A 23,955-nucleotide genomic window follows, 5' to 3' on the forward strand; every position below is an offset into this window, starting at 1 on the left:
GTGAACCTTAAAGGAGAGGTCATTGGGTGATGGTGTTAGAGAGTCTGGACATGGCAATGAGGAGCAAGGAATATTCTAATTCCCTGACTTTGACCAGAAAGTTGGTCAAGAGTGAACAAGTGAAAGCATAACCAGTGCTGGAAGGGATGACCAGGGAGTTGTGCCATCAGGAGGGAGCAATGTTTTCAGTGAGTGCTTGAAGAATGAAGGAATGTGAAATAAAGGATTTCAGATGAAAGCCAAGTGTGTTTCCTACTGAGCAAGTATTCCAGAGAACAGAGTGGAAGGAGTGGGCAGGTTTAAATTTGCAGCATTGGTAGGGGTGGGGGTAGGTGGGTAGTTGTGTTGTGTTGGGTGGGATGAGAATAAGGGATTGGTCACTAACTGGGAGAGAATGAGATCTGAATAATGACAGCTGGGGAATTGAGGATTCCTGGGCTGCTGAGGGTATGACCCAGTAGGAATTTGTTGATCTAGACTAGCTAGCTAGATCTAATGATTTACTTTAAATTGTTGTAATCCTTTATATTCTTTAGTTGTTTATTTTAAAAAACACACAAAACTCTTTAATTGTTGGCTTACTGTAACCTTATAAATAGATTCTACTCCAAGCTATTAGGTTTTTGCTAGTGCTTACAGTTTTCACTACCTTTATTAGTATCATAAAAATGGTTTGGTTTGTGGCAGAGGACTTTGGTAATCTGAACAAAAGTGCTATGTTAGTGTCTTGAGTCAGCTTGTTATATATTTTATATATATTTTGTTCCAAGGATGTATCTTATAAACTAATCATCTATTCCTCTTGTACTATTCATTGAATAGTGCCATGTCTGTACTTGCATTCCAGGCCCAAATGAATTAAAGGCCATGGCTAAAAGAAGGATACCTACCAATGGGTAGTGTACGAGGATGAAGTGGGGCCTAAATCCACTGTTCCAGGATTTACTGTAGATGACTGAAACTTCAGATACAAGTAAACAATATATGTGCTCTCTCTGCTTCTGCTCCTCAAGGGCTCCCACCACTTCCAGAAAAAGAAACAAAACAGAACAATTAAAATAAAAATAAAGTAAAAAGAGAAAATGCAAGCCAAGTTAATTCCCCTGGGGCAGATCACTACAGCCTGAGGATCTCAGCACTTCAGGGTCAGGGTAACTGAAACCAAGAGAGACTTTGGATAAGGAAATTCTACTGTACATGGGATCTGAAGAACCTAGAGAGAAGAGAAGGAACTAATCATAGATACATTCAGAGAGACCCAAGCAGAGATACGGAGAAAGGAAAGAACTGAGGTAGAGTAGAACAGAGAAACAAGAGTCAGTGCTGAGAGACAAGGCCTCATAATTATTATAGTCATTAACTTATAGAGATGTATTTCACATTTCACAAAACAAAATTTGCCTTTTTGTGCCATGGGTTAGTAAAAGTCGTCCTTGATTTGGATTGAGAATTTGTGTTAACATGAGAGGTAGATGTGATATGATTTTTTATAGGTGATAAATAATGTTTGACTATTCTAACTTTCTTCCAAAAACCCCAGGATGTGAATTTCATTTACTTTTCACTTGGTTTTTAATTTTAATGTTCCCTCAACCTCAGTTCTTATATCTAATCAGTTGCAAAATGTTTTTTATCCTATGACCACATGTCTCCTATCAGTAACATTCTTTTTACTTACACAGCTTGTACCTAATTCAGGCCCTCATCACTTCTCCCCTGGAGAATTTTGCAATAGCCTCTTAAATGATCTTCTTGAGTCCTGTTTCTTTCCTCTATAATCCATTTTCATTCTGCTGCTATTTCCAAAAAATAGATCTGACCATGTCCCCCAACTCCCAAACTTAATAACGTTAAATTGTTCCTTATTTCCTCTAGGATAAAACCCAGAATCTGTAACCTGTGACTCATTTCTTCCTTCACCTTCTCCATTGCCAGCACTTCTACAGGGTATTCCATTGTTCCTCAGTGTCTTTGGACTAGTGAACCTCCTGACCCCTCTCTCAGGTCTAAAATGGACTCTCTCTTCCTCTTCACTTCTTAGAATCCCAAATTATTTGGCATTTATTTACTTGTGCTCACAGCATTTGACCCCCAGGACAATGTAAGCTCCTTGAGGATATAGCTGTTTTCTTTTTGTTGTGTGTCCCTCTCATTGTATAGCATAGTGCATTGCATGCAATGGTGACTTAATTCATATTTGCTGAATGAATTGAATTGAAATGCTACCATTTGCCATGTAACTGAGAAAATGCTGAGCTTACTCTAACAGTAGAGAAGAAAGTTACCTACTTTTAAATATTGGGAAGAGTAAATGCTTAAATTGTTCATTAATAGACCTCTACTTTTGTCATTCTGTAGTTTTTAAAGCATTCTTTTACATTATACACCGTTGGTTTTGGGAAGACTGAATGAAATAGACTTCTATGGAGCCATTGAGATTATTTCATGGAGAAAGAATCAACCTTTCCCTCACTAATAATAACAGATTATGAATGAGATAATTGTCTTCTCTTGGTCTGTCCAATTAATGTAGCTGGTTGTATTAGAAAGATTTGAAAGTTGTTTTTTTTTTCAAGAACTTTTATAAAATCTTATGCCTGGCAGGTATGTGCATGAGTTAATAGAAGAGAAAGAAATAGTTGAGATATGGAGTGTCTTATTTAATAGTTTTATTCATTAAGATAGTATCGAAGATGTTTTAAAATATGTATATTTTACTTTTATTAATGTTTGTTTTTCTCTTTGTTAGGGCTCCACCTCAGATAAAGCGCCCAAATCGAGAAGTGAGACCCCTGAGGAAAGAAATGCCAGGAGTAGGGCCTCGGGGACCTGTAGGCAGAGCACATCCTATATCAAAGAGCGAAAAACCCACCTCCAGTAGGGACAAGGATTTTAGAGCAAGAGGGAGAGACGACAAGGCAAGAATATATTTTTTTTCCCATCATCTCACTGGAAGTCTGTGCCTTTTGGTAGATAAATTTTACTTTTAATAGCTTCTTGTGGTTCTTTTAGGTACTCATGCTTGCTTCTGTATAGGTCAAGTAAAAAATGTAGTTTGATTGTAAACCCCAAGAGGCTTTTGTAATTTGAATACTGAGTTCTATTATAAGCACTTGAAATTTCATTGTAAATATCTTGAAATGTATTCCAAAGCATTAGAAATATAAATGGGGAAAATGAGTTTTTAAAGCTTCTATTGAATATGTATTATTTTTCAGCACATACTCAACATAAAGGAGAAAATGGATCTTTGAAAAATATTTGTGGAAAAAAGTATTCTGGAATACAATAAATTAATAATTGAAAAATCATTGTGGGAAAAGAATTGTTATGAAGAAATAGATCTAAATGAGAATAATATGAGGGAGATGATTCATGGATTTTTAAAGAAAAACCAGGAATTTTTCTCTGGTGGAAGAAATTTTACTTATATGAAGCTTGATTTTATGCATTTATTTACATGAGAAATCACTAGCGAATAAACAGACTTTCATAGCAGCTTTTATTGCCCTGCAAATGAAGTTATAAAATCTTATTCTAACAGGAGGCAGAACAAAATGACCCAGTATTTCTCTTTCATCTCCAGAGTCAATAATTCTATGTAAAAAAATGAAGTATTAATCAACAACAGCCTTCATTTGTCATTTGTTATTTATTTAATCTTTTAATAACTTAAGGGGGTGATAAGAAAATTTTAAGTAAACTTCCCAGGGACCTTGGATTAGTTGTAGTTCTGCCATTTTTAGTTAAGGCTTGTTTTTCAATGTGGTAAGAAAATTCTCCTGTGGAAACAGCATCTTTTTTCTGATTCTGCTGAGCAGTTGATTTGGAATTTTCTTAATAAGTTGCCTTGGACACTGAGATATTAAATAATCTGCCAGTGGTAACATGACCGGTTTATGTTAGAGATGGGACTTGAACTCATGTCTTTTGATTTTAAGGCCTGGCTTTTCTTCAGTATGTTATTCTACCTTTTTGGTAATGCTTAACTATGGAGAAAGAATTAATTGAAATTTTAATATGTTAGAAATTTAAATGAATATTACCAGTGAGGCAAAAGACCAAAGTTGGTTAATATATGCATGGACAAGAAATGTTTAGCAAATTCATCAGTTATGATACTCTTTTTACTTCTAATCAAAGTAAATCATTGCCTTAAAATATTTTTGGGCCTTAATTATAATTTTGTTTGTATTGATACATATTGTTTTACATCATGTTCATTTCTTATTATTCCATATATAAAGATATTGTCATGCTTCCTCTTAGCCATCGAGTCTTCCCTTGTTAGTAGTAAAGATAAAAAGCAAGTTCATACAAACCTTCATGCATATCTGACATCTTCTGCTCTGGCCTCCATTTAAATAATTGCTACTCATAAGTAAATGATAATGCATTTGAGTTACCACAAATATGCTTGATTTTCTTAGTTTGCTAATAGGAAATATTCAGTATCAGTGCTACTACCATGTGCCTATACTTCTAGAGAAGACGTAGCTTACTTAGGTTAACACATAACTAGCTTTCACAATTGAGGTATAAGTAGTACCTTAATTCATAAATCTGTTCATTACTCATTTCTCCTATTGTCCATTTGTTATTTTTATATAAGAAGAGTAGTGAGGACCATACCAATGATTGCATTGATTTAGGGAATTCTCAGGTGAGGAAGCTTGCTCTATACAATGCAAGTCAGCACCTTTTCTACAGCATTTTTTGTCTGACCTTATTTTTATTTATTTATTAAAAAACATTTTTTAAACCCTTACTTTCTGTCTTGGAACCAATTGGTTCCAAGGCAGAAGAGTGGTAAGGGCTAGGCAATGGGGGTCAAGTGACTTGCCCAGAGTCACACAGCTAGGAAGTGTCTGAGGCCAGATTTGAACCCAGGACCTCCCTTTTCTAGGTGTGGCTCTCAATCCACTGAGCCACCCAGCTGCTCCCTGACCTTATTTTTAGGAACAATATTGATAGGATTAATATTCTAAAATTTGCTTCGGTGCTTCACTGGGGCACTGAAAATAAATGAAATAATACTTTTTATATGCTTGTAAAATACTATGTTCAATTTATTGTAATTCATGATAATGATTAGTATGATGATGATGATGATGATGATGATTGATGATGACCATCAAGTCTCCCTCTTGAGGCAAAAACCTTATAAATAAGGATATATAAAACCCACTTCCTTGTGCTTCCTAATTTTTCTCCATGTTCTCCAGGGGTCAAATAGCCAGCCTTTGTAGCTGGGAAATTATAAAGGGGATTAAATTTAAACTTGCCACATAGCTAGTAACCCTGGGCAAAAAAGCAAGACCAGCTTTAGAACCTGCATTTCACCTTGATTTCATCCAACTTGAGGCAAGTGTAGACTATGAGGTTCTGGTCACAGTGCTGCACTTCAGATAATAATTCTCCATTCAAAGCAAAGTGTATCAAAGGGTTTTTGTAATAGTTCCTAAAATTCTCATTTATTTATGAATTTTTTTCTACTTGGATGCCATATTTGGTATTGTTTACCAGAATGTTATCACTACCAGAACCCTCTTAAGCCAAAACAACAACAACAATAATAAACTTAGATTTAATTGGGGAAAAAGTTTTAGAACAGTTGTAAATACCATTGGAACTTTCAGACATTGTGGACTGAGTCAGCTCTATTTTCTTAAAGGTAATCAAAAGGATAGCTTTTAATGAACATCAAAGGGATTTTTTTGGAGATAGTAAATTGTGCCTCTATGCCTAAAAGATCCATATAAATTTCTAGAATCTAAATTATTATTATTATGAATATGCAACTTCCTTAAAATTCCATGGGGAAATGAAAAAAAAATGTTAAAAAAAAGTCTTTAGTGCCAGGCGCTATAGACCTTAAAAAATTAATGTGAACAGAGAAAGGCAAATTCACTTGCAAGCTCAGATATTTTAATCTTTTCTCGATTTTATTTGTCTTTCCCTGCCTAGCTATTAGTTTAGACTTTGAGAGTTACTAAATACCATCATTTATTATTGTGAGACTAAGTCGAAGTTTACTTACAGTACAGTTTTTTTGGCAGATAAAATTTCCTTTTTTAAGTAGTTTGTATATAGAGAGCCATAGTTATCTCATATGATGATTTATAGTTTCTCCTAGTGTCATAGAGCCAATTTACAATACTTATGAATCCACTGCTTTTTCTTTACATTTTCTTTGGAGATTTGTGTTCACTATCATTTTATTATTAATGTTTAGAAGCCAGTAGAGAAATATACTTAGAGATAATACACTCAATCTATTATTTTTTTGAGATAGGTTTACCTATTAAAAAAATCAGATGGTAGGTGGAATAAGGAAAAATGATGACTAGATTCTTGGAATAAGTGATAATACATTATAAATGTAAGAAATTTAAATGATTATATATGGTAACCATGTTGGTTTTGGGTTATTGCTTTGTGATTAATTTAAATCTTAGACATTGTTATGGTAAAATGGGCGTCATTTCAATTATGATTTGATGATTGGAACACCTATATGGTTTAAAATAAATTTCATAGAATAAATTATTGATAATGAATGGTTATATATGGAGGGATCCAAAATTACTCAACTTCAAAGACTATATTTCACTGGATTATGTGAATACATCTGTTTGTTTAAACTTGTAGTTTTTAGTGTTAGGTACGCTTAGATTGGAGGAGTTCTTTCAGTTAGATTGGAGATCTTTTCCAAGAGTGGAAGTTTAGTGCCATTCCAGGACATGTACAGACATGGGATGTCTTTTTTATCTATTCCTACAAAGACCTTATTTCATTCTTTTAGTCTTCATTAACCCTGAAAATCTTATCACTGGTGGAAGTCACTCAGGTGTTTGTTCTGAATTGCAATCTTTTTGGCCTTGATATGTTAGGTCAGATAGTTTCTTTGCCTAAGAACCCTATGATTAAATTTCTGATATGTTTAGTAGACTTAAGTTTCTAAGGTTATGTGACTGTGTACCCAGATTTTCTCGATTTTTATTGAAGAAATTATTCTTTATTTTTCTAACATTTTGTTGTAATTCAACCTTATTCCTTGAATCTACTTTAGTTTCTGGATATAAGCATCAGTTTTACAATTGAGCTGTTATAAATATTCTACTTTTATAGTCATCTTTAGAAGCTTTTGAACTTGCTTCATTACTTCAAAGATGTGTGATTTTATTAATATGGGTACTTTCGTCAATGATACTAATAGAGAAGCACCCCCCTCTACATCCCCCACCTCAATATGTCATCTTCAAGAATTGCTTTGGCTAAAAAATACACCATTCTCCAGCTACCTGAGGATAAGCTTCTTTGAATTTGCCTAAGTTAGACCTGAGACAACAAACATCATTGGCCCAAACTTGAGCTTTTGGAGTTTGATAGGATCTGCTGGAGTTTGTATTTAAAAAACATAGTTATTAAGTACTTTCTAAGTGACCAGCACTGTGCTAAGCTCTGGGGATTTAAAGAAAGACAAAAAAACAGTCTTTCCCCTCAGGGAGATAATATTATAATGAGGGAAACAATATGAAAATGTGGAAGATGTATATGAATAGATAGAAAGTAATCTCAAAGGAAAATTCTACTGGCTAGGGAGCCTGGGAAAGACTTTCTATAGAAAATGAGATTTGAGTTGATTCTTGAAGGAAGCCAGGGAAATTGAGAGGCAGAGGAAACAGTCAATGCAGAGGCAGAGATGGGAGACGGAGTATTATATTCATTTAATAGCAGATAAGTCCATGTAGCTGGCATATAGAGTATGTGGGAGATAGTAAAGTTTTTGAAAACTGAAAACACAAGAAGGGGACAGGTTATATAGAGTTTTAAAAGCCAAACAGGAATTTCTGTTGGAAGCTGGAGATAATAGACTACCATTGGAGTTTATTGAGGAAGGAGATGACATAGTTAGACTTAAGCTTTAGAAAAATCACTTTGGTCGCTTGGTACTTTGGTAGTAGAGGATGGATTGGAGTGAGAAGAGAATTGACACAGGAAGACAACTTTAGAGAGCTGTTGCAATAGTGCAAGCAAAAGACAATCTGTGAATGGAGGGAAAGGAATGGATCTGAGATGTTGTGAAGTTAGAAACAACATTTAGCAATGTGTTATAGACATGGGGTGAGTATGAATGAAAAGTCAAGGGTGACACTAGGAGTGTGGATCTGGGTAATTATGACAGTAATAAGGAAGTTGGGAAAGTGTGTGTGTGTGTGTGTGTGTGTGTGTGTGTGTGGCGGGGGGAAGGGGGATGATTTGGAGGAAAAGATAAAGAATTGCTTTGGACATTTCACATTTCTAGTACAACCAGTTTGAAATGTTCGAAAAGTAGTTGTGGTAGGAGAAAGGAATTCAGGAGAAGTGTTAGGGCAAAATATATAGATTTGGAAATCATCTGCATAAAGATGATAATTGAACCCTTGAGAGCTGATGGCAACACTACTTGAGATAGTACAGAAAGAAAAGAGAAGAGGCCTGGATAGAGATTTAAATGATTAGTGGATGTGATATAGATGAAAATCCAGCAAGGAGTGTTCAGACAGATATGAGGAGAACCAGGAGAGAGCAGTGTCATAAAAACCAAAAGAGGAAAAAGAATTACTCAGAAAGGGAAGGTGACAAAAAACACATCAGATGCTACAGAAAGGTCAAGAAACCTGAGGACTAAGAAAAGTCTATCAGATTTGTCAATTAAGAAATCATTGGTCACTGGAGAGAGCAGTTTCATTTCAATGAGGTCAGAAGCCAGATTGCAGAGGTTTTATAAAAGAGTGAAAGGAGAATATAGGGAGACCTTCAGTGTTGGTAGTTTTCTTAAAAAGTTTAACTGCCCAGAGGATGAAGATCTAGGATGATAACTAGTGGGCCTGGTAGGCTCAAATGAAGGTTTTTTAAGACTAGGAGAAACATTGTTTGAGAGCAGGAAAAGAGTCAATAGACAGAGAGATTGAAGGTTAAGCCTTAATTTTTTCAGTGAAGTATGAAGTGAGACCCTTAGCCAAGGAGGTAGAGTGGGAGCTTGAGAAGAGATGATATAGATTTTATATTGAATTCAGATCTTTACAAATCAGAACTTTGGAAACTTTTAATCTTTTCAAGTATTTGGACATATGCTCAGATGAAACACTAGAGTTCTTTGTCATAAAGTCAAATATCTTCATTTCCTTCAACTGATTCTTATATGGCATGGTTTTCAGAACTCCTTACAGGTTGGTCATCCTCCTATAGATGACAAACTATTGTTTATCTACCTTAAAATATGGCCCTCAGAATTAAGCTCTGCCCTTGGCCTTAGTTTCCTTTTTTGTAAAAATGAAATTCAGATTAGATGACTTCTCAGGTTCACTTAATTTCTAAATCCATAATACTATGATTTTTTTCTGTCGCCCAACTATTAAGTGTGACAGGCAGCACCATTTGAAACTGCCTAGGCCTCTGATACCAAGTCTAACTTTACCATTAAATGACTGAATTTTAACTATAGTAAGGAATATATAAAACAGGTCATTTAAAGATAACACTAGAACTAAAAACCAATAAAGGGAGCAGAGAAATGAATGAACTGGCAATATAGGTTGAGTTAGATTCTGTGGTTGGTCACTAAATTTAACTTTAAACTTCTTAGAAGCCAAGGCAAAAATGAAGACATGTTGGGTTAAATAGTTTTCATTATCAGATAAAAGGAAGCATAAAGTTTTGTTTGGCAGTACCAACTCTATTCCAGCATCTGAATTCTATGAGGAATTTACTTTGAGGATCCTCATTTGAGGAGTAATGACTAAGACAGTGTACAGTATCTTCACCCATAGTCTTGTGAAATATACAGAAAATATTCTTCACATAGACATTTCTTATAGTAACCCTTTATAAAAGCTCAGGTTATAAAATAAATCTTAGTGGAGGCATTTCCACAGAGAACTAAAGTAATATGTCTAGATTGATAGCTTTTTGATAATCTAATATCTAATATGGCAATAAAAAAGTCATCAAAATGCCCATCAGGCTTTTGGCAAATATCATGTCTCAAGAGAGCTTTCAGTAAATGTTGCAGTTTCCAGTTAAATTCTTTGATCAGTGTCTGAAGTATTGATATATTTTGTTATTGCTGAAAGAAGAATTCATATCCTTTATATTTGAGTGTGAGATGCAAAGTTGACATTTTCTTTTGATTGCTTGGGAATTTGATTTGTATTCTAGTCCAAATGGAGGGCCATCTAGCTGACTTCCATAGGTAGGATGTCTGACAGGGATGTTTTCAGGTACATGAAGATTTTTAAAGCTGCTCAAGCATTCAAACTCCAAATAAGATACATATTAGACCAGAGGCTGTAGTATAAATCACTTAAGAGAAAACTGAAAGATTTTAGAAGCATATGTTTACCAGAAAGCTACCTCAACTACATCCCCTGGGAGCAGCCTATCAGGATGAGTTACCTACAAAATGTTCCAGTAATGAACTGACCTATTGTATGGGGTTGCTTAGTAATATCTATTTAAATATTGGCAAATGCCTGTGAAGTACAAGAAATTTCATTTTAGTAGAATCCACACTAAGCTACTCTTCTTTGGCCATAATAAGCCAGCACATTCCTGCTTCTGTTTAAGATAAAGTGTATTTATCAGCATAGAGAAAGATGCTTATCTTTCCATTGTTTATGGCTAGAGGATTCCATCTAATCATCTAATGGCAGGCTCAGGTTCTTTAAAAGCAAGTTAGAATGAAGGAAGGAGGTGGTGCATTACCCAATTTTATTCCATTCATAAATGGAATTTCATCTGACAAAACACCATTCTGCCTACTGTAAAGTGCTGGTAGCTATATTAAGATGGGCTTTGAAGAAGGGATCTGTATTGAATTATCCAATATGATTGATATTTTGTTTTCAAAGACTGCTGAGAACATTGAATGCTGTTCTTGGTGAGATTAAGGAAATTATAGCCATAATTATTAGTGAAATGATTATTCTTAAAATAATTTTGCTCCTTGTACAGTAGAGGAACTCAGGGCTACACTCTACGGAGAAGAAGTCCATTCATAACATTTTTATAGAATGTCTACCAGACTAAAAGGTTCGTAGTTTTGAAATAATAATGTTTATTTTTGAAGATGAGGGAGCGCTATCTAAGGAGTTGGTTATAGTGAATTGTTTGAAAGGATTTGGAGCCTTCCTACTTAGAACAAGATCTAATCAAAAATAAATTTTTTAACCTTTACTTTCTGTCTTAGAATCAATACTAACTATTAGTTCCAAACAGAAGAGTGGTAAGGGCTAGGCAGTTAGGGTTAAGTGATTTGCCCAGGGTTACATATCTAGGAAGTATCCAAGGTCAGTTTTTAACTCGGGACCTCCCATCTCTAGTCTGGGCTGTCAATTCACTGAACCACTTAGCTGCTTGCTGCCCCTAAGATCTAATTAATCTTGAAAACAACAGACAAATGAGTTTCTTCATTTCTCTTTCCTTTTCCCTTCCAGCTGTGGTACCATTCCCTCTCCCGCTTTCTCTCTCTTCTTCCTCTTTTATCTGACTTTCCTTCCCTCTTCCCCCATCTTTTTCCTTTTCCTCTCTTCCTTTCTCCATGACTATATTTTCCATTGTTTGAGCTCACTTGGGTTCCCTAAGCTCAAATTGTGTCATTCTTCACTTTGCCATTCTTAATTGGTTCCTTTTCCAAAAGAATTTTTAAGTAGTTAATGGAGTATTCTTAGCATCTTTGCTTCAATGTGACTCTGTATTATGACTTTGGAGTGATTATTATTATTATAAAACTTGATTCCAGATAGTGTTTAGATATATTTACTGCACAAATAGCTGAAATGTCTTTAACTCTGTTATTGTTGACATCTGTCACTTTTGGAAACAAGAAACTTGGCTAAAGTAGGATCTGATTCTTTTGCATTACTTCAGAGAAACAGTAAATTGCTCACTTTTGGATTCCAGCCTCCCAGGTACTGTTTAGTAGTGGCAGAAGTCATTTACTAAATCAAACCCGAGTGGCTGGAAAAAAGAGCTAAAGTATTTCTCCAAAGGGAATGATTTATTCCCTTCTTACCAATTATGATCAGGCCTATTGTTTTTCTCAGATGTATTTGTAGAGTAGGCTCACACTGCCCCATTCTTATTCTGCTAAGATTTGAACCTTATGGAGTTAGCTTCCTTTGAATTTTTTCTTTCCTTTTAATATTAGAAAATAAGCAAAGAGCTGAAGTTCCAGGGAAGCCCTTGATTATTCCTGCTGAAATGGTTCCAAAGGGCAAGCCATCTCTGGGAATTAAGAATGATACTTTTAAAATCTTATGTAAAACTAGTAAATCTTAAATAACTCAGGAAAATTGGGTACATAGTATGTAATTACCACATCACTCCTCATTTATTGAAAAGAATTTGGTATGCCATTTTGTAAACAGATAACTTTTTAGAAAAAAGCAGTTTTTTTTTAACATTTATTAATATTCATTTTTAACATGGTTACATGATTCATGCTCCACCTTTCCCCTTCAACCCCCCCTCCTACACCCCCCCCCACCCATGGCCGATGCGCATTTCCACTAGTTTTGTCATGTGTCCTTGATCAAGACCAATTTCCAAATTGTTGGTAGTTGCATTGGTGTGGTAGTTTCGAGTCCACACCCTCAATCATGTCCACCCCGACCCATGCGTTCAAGCAGTTGTTTTTCTTATATGTTTCCTCTCCTGCAGTCCTTCCTCTGAATGTGGGTAGCATCTTTACCATAAATCCCTCAGAATTGTCCTGGGTCATTGTATTGCGAGCACAATAGTATTCTATCACCAGCATATAACAAAATTTGTTCATCCATTCCCCAATTGGTGGGCATGCCCTCATTTTCCAGTTGTTTGTCACCACAAAGAGAGTGGCTATAAATATTTTTGTACATGTCTTTTTCCCTATGATCTTTTTTGAGTACAAACCCAGCAATGGTATGGCTGTATCAAAGAGCAGGCAGTCTTTTAGCGCTCTTTGGGCATAGTTCCAAATTGCCATCCAAAATGGTTGGATCAATTCACAACTCCACCAGCAGTGCATTAATGTCCAAGGGAAGGTTTTTTGAAGATGGGGGAGACATGCAGGAAGCAGATAAGTAGCCACTAGGTAGGGAGAGAATGAAAATAAGAGAGTAGAACGATAGAGGAGGCAATCTTCTTGAAAAGATGGGATGGAATGAGACCAAAGGTACGCATAGAGTTGTTTACCTTGGCGAGTAGAAGGATCGCCTCTTCAGGTGAAAAGGGGTGATGGAGAAGAGAGTGGTGGAAGGTATCTGAGCTATGGGAATCAAGAANAATTATTCTTCTGATTACTATAATAGTGAATATTATAATAGTGAATAGAGTTCACTACAGAGAATTAAACATAACATTTCTCTACATAGGAATACAGATAATTAGATCTCACTGAGGCCCTTAAAAGGCAGATTTAAAAATTATAAGTTTTCTTTCTTTCCCCTCTGTATCTTATTTACCTTTTCAGGTTTTTCTCGATTTTTGTGGTTGGATATCAAACTTTCCATTTAGCCCTGGTCTTTTCTGTGCAAATACCTGGAATTCTTCAATTTTGTTGAATGCCCATACTTTCCCCTGGAAATATATAGTCAGTTTTGATGGGTAGTTGATCCGTGGTTGCAGGCCCAGCTCTCTTGCTTTTCTGAATATTGTATTCCACGCCTTGCGGTCTTTTAGCCTTGAGGCTGCCAGATCCTGTGTGATCCTGATTGGTGCTCCTTGATATTTGAATTGTTTCTTTCTGGCTTCTTGTAAGATTTTTACTTTTGCTTGGAAACTCTTGAATTTTGCAATGATATTTCTTGGTGTTTTCCTTTCTTGATCGAATGTAGTGGGTGTTCTATGGATCCTTTCATTGTCTATGTTGCCCTCTTGTAGGACTTCAGGGCAGTTTTGCTGAATTATTTCTGTTAGTATGGAGTCCAGGTTTCTATTAATTTCTCGTTTTTCTGGAAGACCGATTATTCTCAAATTGTCTCTTCTAGACCGGTTTTCTTGGTCTGTCACTCTCTCATTGAGATATTTCATGTTTCCTTCTATTTTTTCAGTCTTTTGGCTTTGTTTTATTTGTTCTTGTTGTCTTGAGAGATCATTAGTTTCTACTTGCTCAATTCTAGCCTTTAGGGATTGATTTTCGGCTATAATCTTTCGGTTTTCGGCCATAATCTTCTGGTTTTCGGCCATAATCTTCTGGTATTCGGCCATAATCTTCTGGTATTCCTTTTCAATCTGGTCATTTCTGGAGTTCAGTTTGCTTATCAGTTCATTTGGTTTCTGAGCCTCACTTTCCAATTGCATGATTCTACCTTTTAAACAGTTATTTTCTTGCCAGATCTCTTCCATTTTCCTCAAAATCTCAGTTTTGAACTCTTCCATAGCTTGTGAGGAGTTTTCCTTATTTGAGGAGGGTCCGGATGCTTGTTTGTTTCCTCCTCTGTTTGCTCGGTTGTCTGGATTTTCTCTGTGTAAAAGCTGTCGAGTGTTAAAGACTTCTTTTTCTTGTTGTTATTCTTTCTCTTCTGAACTTCCTGAGGCTGAGTAGCCATCATTACCCCAGCAGCTTCTCAGATTTATCCGTGCGCTCAGTGTCTGTCCTCTGACGGAGATTTCTTTACAAGTCTCAGGGCGCTGCTTCCACAGTCGTATACCGGTCTGCACTGGTTCCCCACTTAGGCTTTAGTTCCTGGCTGTGTCTGCCTCCACCCACGCCTCCGCAGTGCCTGCGTTCTGCTCAGCCTGCGTTGTGCACCCTGCGTTGTGCACCCTGCGTCCTGCTCCCGCGCTCAGATTTCGCCTGCTTTCTTTGGCTTAATGGGGTCCTAAGTCTTGCTGCTCTCAGGAACAGGCCCCGGAGCTGCCAATGACTCGATGGGTGCCCCAAACTTGCTCTATTTCTTTTTAGCTGGCTTCAGAGCTCTAGATCTTGTGTGTGGAGGGGGTGGGGGTGGGGCGGTTGCTCAGCCCGCGATTTAGTGAGAGCCCTTTATAGCTTGGAAATGTCTCGATTCCACGTACCTTCCACGCTGTGCCCTGTTGTGGGGTTCCTCCGTTCGTCTGGACTTGTTTTTATGTCCCCTTGAGGAGTTTTTTGTGTTTCGGTCAGGAGAGGTTAAGAGCTGCTTCTTACTCTGCCGCCATCTTAACCCGGAACTCTCCCCAAAACCTAGAAAAAAGCAGTTTTGACAACATAATTCCACAGGAAAAAAGTATAACTTCTTGACATGACTCAAGGGAAGTTTGAAGAAAATACCTTGAAAGTTAAGGTTATTTCCTCACCTAATCCTAGTCTCTTTCAGGAGATGGTGGTATATGGGGCAGATTATAATGCCATTCTCTCTAACATTCAGCAACCATCTAAATTTTGAGTTGATTCTTTAAAGTTTGGAACCTTCTCCACTGACAAAATTGATAATAGAATATGTTCATAGTTCTCTCACAACTATGAGGGTGATCAAAAATCTGCTCTAGCAAAGTCAGAGCTGAGTTTCTAAAGATCTTTGGAATGATGGAGGAAACATCTCTTTTTTTTTTATCTTCATTTAACAAAAATTTAATTAGCTAATTAATTAAGAATATTTTCCCATGGTTCCATGATTCATGTTCTTTCCCTCCCCTTCTCCCATTCCCCCCTTCCTGGAACCAGTGAACAATTCCACTGGGTTTTACATGTATCATTGTTCAAAACCTATTCCATATTATTACTATTTGCAATAGAGTGATCATTTAGAGTCTACATCCCCAATCATATCCCCATTGAACCATGTGATCAGTCATATGTTTTTCTTCTGTGTTTTTGCTCCCATAGTTCTTTTGTTGGATGTGGATAGAGTTCTTTCTCATAAGTCCCTCAGAGTTGTCCTGATCATTGCATTGCTTCTAGTAGAGAAGTCAGTTATTTGATTGTGCCACAATGTATCAGTCTCTGTGTACAATGATATCTTGGTTCTGTTCCTTTTGCTGGGCATCAATTCCTGGAGATCTTTCCAGTTCACATGGAATTTGGAGGAAACCTTAATTATAGAAGCTCCAAGAATGTGAGGCTGAAGAAGTCCCTAATAAGATTAATTGTTTTTTTGGGTATTTCTTGAATTAATTTATCAAGACTCTTTGGAAGTTGAGCATGAGCATTTAATAACTAAAAATTCTTAATAGTTGATTTTCTTTAATGTTTTTTCTTTATGTCCATAGGGAAGGAAGAATTTGTCAGATGGTGCAGGTGATGGGGAAATTCAGAAGTTTGATGGTGCTGGATATGATAAAGATCTAGTTGAAGCTCTTGAAAGGGATATAGTATCCAGAAATCCTAGCATTCATTGGTATGAGGATTTTTACCTCTTTTAAACTTTGCTTTTAGATCAATTTTATTTTTGAATGATTTGCTATGACTTTGGTATTTTTTAAGAAAAAAAATGATTAAAAGCTTACTAAGCTTCATATTATAAATTCTTCCATAACATATAGAATGTATCATTATAATTAGTTTTTTGTATAACATCTGTAATCTGTACAATTTTAAATTATTACTTTGGTATTATGGACAGTATTTAATTAAATAATTTATGACTTTAGCTACAAAATATTTTCATTGTTCTTCCACTAAAACTTTGAATAGGTAATAGAATTAAAAATGGGCTCTCTGAATAACCAGAAGGGAAAAGATATGTAAAAATTAGTATTAACTGTGAAAACTAAAACATTTGTAAATATTTTGTGAAATTCTATTTTTTTGTAAAGGGATGACATAGCAGATTTAGAAGAAGCTAAAAAATTGCTAAGGGAGGCTGTTGTTCTTCCAATGTGGATGCCTGACTTTTTCAAAGGGATTAGACGGCCTTGGAAGGTGAGAGAATTCATGTAATGCTCTTTTCATGAAAAGCAGATTTGACTAACAATTTAGATTCCACTTTAGAAAGGTTTCCACATTAAGGGATCGAACCTGTGTTTAAGGTGTGCTGCCACCAAGTGGTGGTAAGTGCCTTGTTGTTGTAGTCCAGATGTTAATTCAGTCCCACGACTGTTCTGAGGACTGCTTGAACCAAATTAAAGTATCATTGGGAAATATTTAACAAAATAAATAAGCATACAATAAAACATAGATAATACTAATATATGGTTTTTCTAATAAGAATGCAGCCCTCAGACATCCTTATGCATGATTTAGATTTCTATTTGAACTTGACACTATTGTTAAAGTCCAAATTACCAGGCTTTAGTTACTGGTATGGTTAATTGAGAAAAACTGTAAAATTCTTGTTACTTATCACTTATTTTTTATCCTTGATTTAAAATATTTTTGGTCTTATATTGTATTCATTTCTTCATCTTCTTCATTGAACCTTCCCATGTAGAAGATTAAATAGTGAAAATAAAAACAGTTCAGCAAAACTAGCTAACACTTTGCCTGTATATAGCTGTATATATGGAATATTTCACTCATATTCCCCTACCTCTAGAAGTGATGTTTTCTTTCTTAATATTTTTTTCTATTGATATTTTTGTTTGTTATTAGTCAGTCAGTAAGCATTTATTAAGTGCCTTTTATGTGCCAGCCACCATGCTAATCTCTGGGAATACAAAAAGACAGAAACAGCTCTTGCCTAAATAAATAAAAAAAAAAAAACCCAAAAACCAAGATCACATCATAAGTAACAGAACTAAGATTCAAAATAAGGACTTTTGACTCCAAATCCGAAATCTTTTCCATAAGGGCATACCCATAGGCAACTAGGTGGCAAATTGGATAAAAAGCCAGATCTGGAGTCAGTTCCTGAGCTCAAATCTGGCCTCAGACACATGGGAGTTATATAAGACCCTGAGCAACTTACTTAACTCTGTTTGCCTCAGTTTCCTCTTCTGTAAAATGATCTGGAAGAGGAAATGGCAAACCACTCTAGGATCTTTGCCAAGAAAACCCCAAATATGGTCACAAAGGGGAAAAATGACTAAAATGACTGATCAACATAATACAAAAAGAGCTGGTCACATGGCAAATATGGAGGGCGTGATTTGGTGGAAATCAGTGTTCCACAGGTACCCTCGTGACACTGGGAAAAGCAATAAAGTTTATAGTACATTGATTATGAATCAATCAATTAGTATTCCTTAAGTACCTATTATATGTTCTAAACTGTGTTAGATATTAGGGACAGAAGTCTAAAAGATAAAACAATCCCTATTTACAACAACTATATTTTAATAGGTATACAAAGGATGAGCAGGTACAGATGGTCCTGCATCAGGGGAGGAAACTGCTGAGTTGATGAGATAACAAATATAATTGAGTATTTGAGTAAATCTCATTTTATTAGAATTGGCTCACTATTCTAGAATAAGGATTCTTAACTATTTTTTTTTGGTCCTAGATCCCTTTGGCAACCCCTCAGATATTTTGCAATTCAGATTCTCTCCCTTGCCTCCACTTCCCAAGGTGGTAAATAGTCAGATATAGGTTATACCAGTGCTTTTATGCAATACATATTTTTTCCATATTCCCCATATCTTTACAGAAAACACATATCATAATACAACTAAAAACTTGTGAACAGATCTGCAATCAGATGCTAGATTCACTTTTTCATGTTACTCCCATTCATTCATTCATTTTTTTCCAGGAAACAATATAAAGTGTGTGTGTGTGTGTGTGTGTGTGTGTGTGTGTGTGTGTATGTGTGTGTGTGCGCGCACTATACAAAGTACTATACAAAGTGTCATATGAAATAGGTAGGCAATTACCAAAACAAGGATGCTTCTTGGAAGCAGAAGCATGATTCAGTTAAGTTTTGAAGAATGAGTTGCATTCAGTGGGTAGAATTGGTGTTGGCATGAACATTGTGGATAGGAGGTCAGCATAGGTGTGGAGTCATTAAAGTACTTGGTAAAGTTTGTGGGACCCCAAGTAGATCTATTCAGTTGAGATGATGTTGGAAAGATAATTCAGGGCCAGATTGTGGAACTCCTTAAATTTTAAATGATATAGACTTTGTTCTACATGAAGTGGGAAGCCATTGGAGGTCTTTGAGCATGGCTACATGGATGTTCTAAGAAGATTAATCTGTTGGTGGTGTCAAGTATAGATTAGACAGAGAAGATATTGGAAGCTGGGGAGGGCAGTTAGGAGTAATGATGGAATTGAAACAATCAACAACTCTTGGCAACTGATTAGATGGAGGGAATGTAGGATAAGGAAGAGTTGGAGATAACTAAAATGTTTTAAGCATGGAAGACTGGAAAATGTCATGATACCATTCATAAAAACTGGAGAGTCAAAAGGGAGAATTGGTTTGGAACCCAGAGAGTTCCATAATGGAAAAATGATGAATTTGTTTTTTACATGTTCGATTTGAGTAGGAGAATGGGTTGTTGACATCCAAATAGAAATGCCTAGCAGGCTATCAGAAATGTGAGAATAAAACTCAGATGATAGGTTAGATATTAGGGAGATTGGGGATTTATCTAAATAGATGAAATAATTACCCCCGAGATGACTACATCCTTATAGGTAATAGAAACCTTTCCTAGTTTCCTCTTAAGTCTGTCCCATTTCTTTAAGACCCTAGGCACATTTTAATTTTAATTTGCATAACTGGTGAAAGGATCCAAATAAGGAATAATTGATGCAGGATAGCACTTGAATTGTACTGAGAAGGCAGCACAGAAAATGCTTTGAGAATGAGGAACTATTATTGTCTTTCTTACTAGTTAAAAAATTTATAAAATTTAATTCTAGCAGAGTAAATGGAAAGTCCTATCCTGTTTGTAAGATATATTTTAGAGATTTTCTTTGAATATAAAAATCTATAAATATTATATTGTATGATAAATGAAGAAACATTCTTAATTAGGGGCCAAACTTTTACAGGTTAAAAAGATAAACTAATCTTTTCTATAGGTTCTCTTTTTGATGTGTAGTGATAGAAAGAACTGAAAGGGTTGTATGTTGAAATGTTCATGTTTGTTGGTGTTTGTCAAGTTCATAATTAAAAATGAAATTTAAATGAAAAAAATAACTGAAAACATTTTGAAAAGGGAGAGTTCTAGGAATTTATATGGTTAATCTGTTGCATTGACTGTATATGACTTTAGTTATATGTGTCTATATAATGCATTATCAGTATTCAGAATTAGGAAACCCTAAATCACTTTATGTATTAATATTTATTTTAATATAGCTGACATTCAAAAAGCATTTAAAATTAGGCCAAGTACTGTTTATTTGTAATACTGTTTAATCTTCAGACAACTTTGAGCTTTAAGTATTGCCTTTTTGTTATTCAGTTATTTCAGTTTCTTTGTGGCCCCATTTGGAGTTTTCTTGGCAAAGATACTGGAGTGGTTTGCCTTTTCCTTCTCTAGTTCATTTTGCAGATGAGGAAACCAAGGCAAACAGGGTTAAGTGACTTGCCAAAGGTCACACAGTTAGTAAGTGTCTGAGGCTGCATTTGAACTCAGGCCTTCCTGACTTTAGGCCTGGTGCTCTATGGCTGCACCATCTAGCTGCCCAGATACTACTTACCATTGAGGAAACTTATAGATACTCAGAGGTCAGCAGTTTGCCCAGAATCACACTGTTAAGATCAGATATAGGATTTGAATCCAGTTCTTTCCTGATTTCAAATCTTACCTAACAAATCACTCTGCCTCCATTGTAACAGAAATCTTTGTATGAAAACTAATATGTTTAACCCCCAACTAATGGTCAAGAATTTGAGTAGCATCAATTCAACTAAATCCTGGTGTGGGGGGGGGAAATTTGTACAACCCTTAAAATTGACTGAAATGGAGTTTGACCTTTATATGACTTCCAAGCATCAACCAAACTATGTTGAAAAAAGCTAGATGGTAAACAAAAAAGCCATAAATTCCTTATTGGAAATCATTGAAATTTTACACATGAAATCTAATAGTAAGCACATATCTAAGCTCATGTGAAAAGTGTTTGACACATATAAGAACATCAAATTAAAGAATGTGTAAGCTCTCATTTTAAAAGGCTGGAGAATTCAGAAATTTTAAACAATTATATCCCCAGGTGCTTTGTTCAGTGGTGAGCTTTGCCTATTAAATTTTTTTTTTAAACCCTTACCTTCCATCTTGGAGTCAATACTGTGTATTGGCTCCGAGGCAGAAGAGTGGTAAAGGGTAGGCAAGGGGGGTTAAGTGACTTGCTCAGGGTCACACAGCTGGGAAGTGTCAGAGGCCAGATTTGAACGTAGGACCTCCCGTCTCTATGCCTGGCTTTCAATCCACTGAGCTACCCAGCTGCCCCCTTGCCTATTAATTTTTAAAGGTAAGGAATAACCAAAATTTATAGCAGAGATCATATTTAATAGGTCTTTCATCACTTTCATCATACTTCATGTGTAAGTCACTGATTTACTAGAATATTATATTTTAATCAAATTAAAACTAATTCGTGTTTGAAATATAGCATAATTTTCCGTTACTGATGCTTTGTAAATTATAAAGAGTTTGTTTTTAATAGAAAATAGTATGTAATATGAACGTTTTTGTGGATAATAGGTTTTTTCTTCTAAAAGTTATAGATAACATATTAGTGAAAAATGCATAATTCCAAAATACTTTCAACAAAGTCTGAATATTTTCATTAAATTATTAAATAATCATTTACAATTAGTACTCAGGTATGAAATTTGGTTTTTCAGTTATTTTAGCTGTGTCAGACTTTTCTTGGCCCCATTTGGAATTTTCCTGGTAAAGAGACTAGAGTCATTTACTATTTTCCTCTCCAGCTCATTTTACAAATAAGGAAACTGAGGCAAATATGGTTAAATGATTTGCCTAGGGTCATACTTCTAGTCAGTATCTGAGGCCAGATTTGAACTGTCTTCTTACTTCAGGCCTGCTACTCTGTCCATTATGCCACCTTCCTGCCATGGAATGTTAGGTACAAATGTGCTATTTGCCACATTTAGTAGAAATGGGGAGATCCTGTGAAATATGCTTCTCTTGTTGCTCTATCTATCTACTCTCTTTGATTGAGAGAAAGTTTTACAATCTTTTCATTTCCTTTTCTACAAAATGATAGCTGTTGTAGCTATTATTGTGCTGTAAAGATTAAATTTAATCTTTTAGTGAAAAATTGGATAAAATAAATTATTAGTAGTACTGTTATCAAGTATTTTATGGTGTGATAAATAATAATACTTCTTGTGGAATTTTAGGGCGTGTTGATGGTGGGACCCCCTGGCACTGGTAAAACTATGCTTGCTAAAGCTGTTGCCACTGAGTGTGGCACAACATTCTTCAATGTTTCCTCCTCTACTCTGACATCAAAATATAGGGGTGAATCTGAGAAATTAGTCCGCCTGTTGTTTGAAATGGTGAGTAGGGAGTAATATTTTTAGATTTGTGTCATTTATGTTGCAGAAAATAATAGTCAAGTTTTAATTTCTTTCTTCCTAAAATTTGTATTCTCCCAACTTCTTCAAAGATGAATTCCATTATAAATATTAGTCATTTAAAAACTTATCAAATGAAATTGTATATGAATAACTCTTCAAACCCTAGAAACATAGTATATGGGATGTAGAGGAATGTATTGTGCCTTCATATTCCATCTTATAAGAAAGCTTTTGATGATACCAAACAAACAAACAAAAAACAACCAATCACCACATATCCTCTATTTCTTTTGATGCCTAACACAACACTGTGAAGGAGCTAGGGTAGGTATTATCTCCATTTTATAGCTGAGGTAACTGGGACTGAGACAGTTGATGTTCATGTCCAGGAAGTAAATGATAGAAGTAGGATTTGGACACAGTTCTGACTTTTCAGGCAAGTGCTCCTTCCTTGCTCTGTCATCCAGTGAGGAGCAGAGAAGAGAGCTCTTGTTATTTGTCCAATATATGGTTAACTGCCATTCTTTGCCTCTGCTGTTTTAGGGAGGCCACTGTTGGAGAGACAGTCTAGCTTAGCATATAAGAGCTGGATTTGAAGTCAGCAAAACTTTGGTTTAAATCTTGCCTCAAACCCATATTCATGTGACTCTGGGCAAGTCACTTAATAATGCTCAGTTTTCTAATTTGGAAAATGAAGGGACTGGACTTGATGACCTCTGAGGGCCCTTTCTGCTTTAGATCTGTGATTCTTTTCCATGATCAGAACAACAATTTTTAAATTTCACAAAATCAAATAAAAATTTATAACATTTCTAACAAAAGACTTGAAAAATACCTTTTTAAAGTAAATTATATATATATTTAAAGGTTTACACCATTCATTTCAAAAATTGTCATTTCATGTTGTTCATAATTAGTGCCTGCCATGGGGTATCACATTAAAACATTCTAATAGGGAGTATTTCTACTTCATCTTCACAGGGGATTAAAGGGCTATCAAATGGTTGTTTCTGAACCTTCTTCCTCTCCCCAATTTTTAACTTTCCTAAAATGTTTCATCTCTTTCTACAACAATTTAAAAAATATTTTTCAAAGGCTAGATTTTATGCTCCTACGACAATCTTCATTGATGAGATTGATTCCATCTGTAGCCGAAGGGGTACTTCTGATGAACATGAGGCAAGTCGAAGAGTCAAGGCTGAACTGCTCATTCAAATGGATGGTAATTAGTATTTAAGTATTTTTGCAAGTCTAAAACTGTTTTCTTTTTAGAGTTTATGTTGAAGGCAGCTTTCATTTTTATTTTTTTGTTGAAATACTATCCAAAGAACATTGTTAAATAGCCATAATTATTAATGAGCAAGTACTATTTATATATCTTCTATGTCCTTTGCACTTATAGGCACTATAAAGAAGTATAACACTTGGTCCTTGTCCATAAAAGCTTACTATTTCCTCCTTGTTCAGATGCTGAAGGAAATAGAAATCTAGGATATTTTCCCTTCAAATCAATACAGCTGCTTTTTCTTTTGCCCTGGCATGTTTCATGCTGATACCAGATGGTGCT

The 23,955-nt window shown here is 35.5% G+C and overlaps 1 protein-coding gene across 1 annotated transcript in view; it reads left to right on the top strand.

The window, feature by feature from the left end:
* KATNAL1 (katanin catalytic subunit A1 like 1) overlaps positions 1 to 23,955 on the top strand; it is a 60,770-nt gene that overhangs the window by 24,076 nt on the left and 12,739 nt on the right. Inside the window, exons 3-7 of the mRNA XM_044666107.1 lie at positions 2,750 to 2,918; positions 16,216 to 16,343; positions 16,762 to 16,867; positions 22,209 to 22,367; positions 23,484 to 23,610. Of these exons, the coding sequence (XP_044522042.1) occupies positions 2,750 to 2,918; positions 16,216 to 16,343; positions 16,762 to 16,867; positions 22,209 to 22,367; positions 23,484 to 23,610 (689 nt within the window). The remainder of the gene's footprint in view (positions 1 to 2,749; positions 2,919 to 16,215; positions 16,344 to 16,761; positions 16,868 to 22,208; positions 22,368 to 23,483; positions 23,611 to 23,955) is intronic.

The sequence above is a fragment of the Gracilinanus agilis genome, chromosome 3 (genome assembly GCF_016433145.1).
Source record: "Gracilinanus agilis isolate LMUSP501 chromosome 3, AgileGrace, whole genome shotgun sequence".
NCBI lineage: Eukaryota > Metazoa > Chordata > Mammalia > Didelphimorphia > Didelphidae > Gracilinanus > Gracilinanus agilis.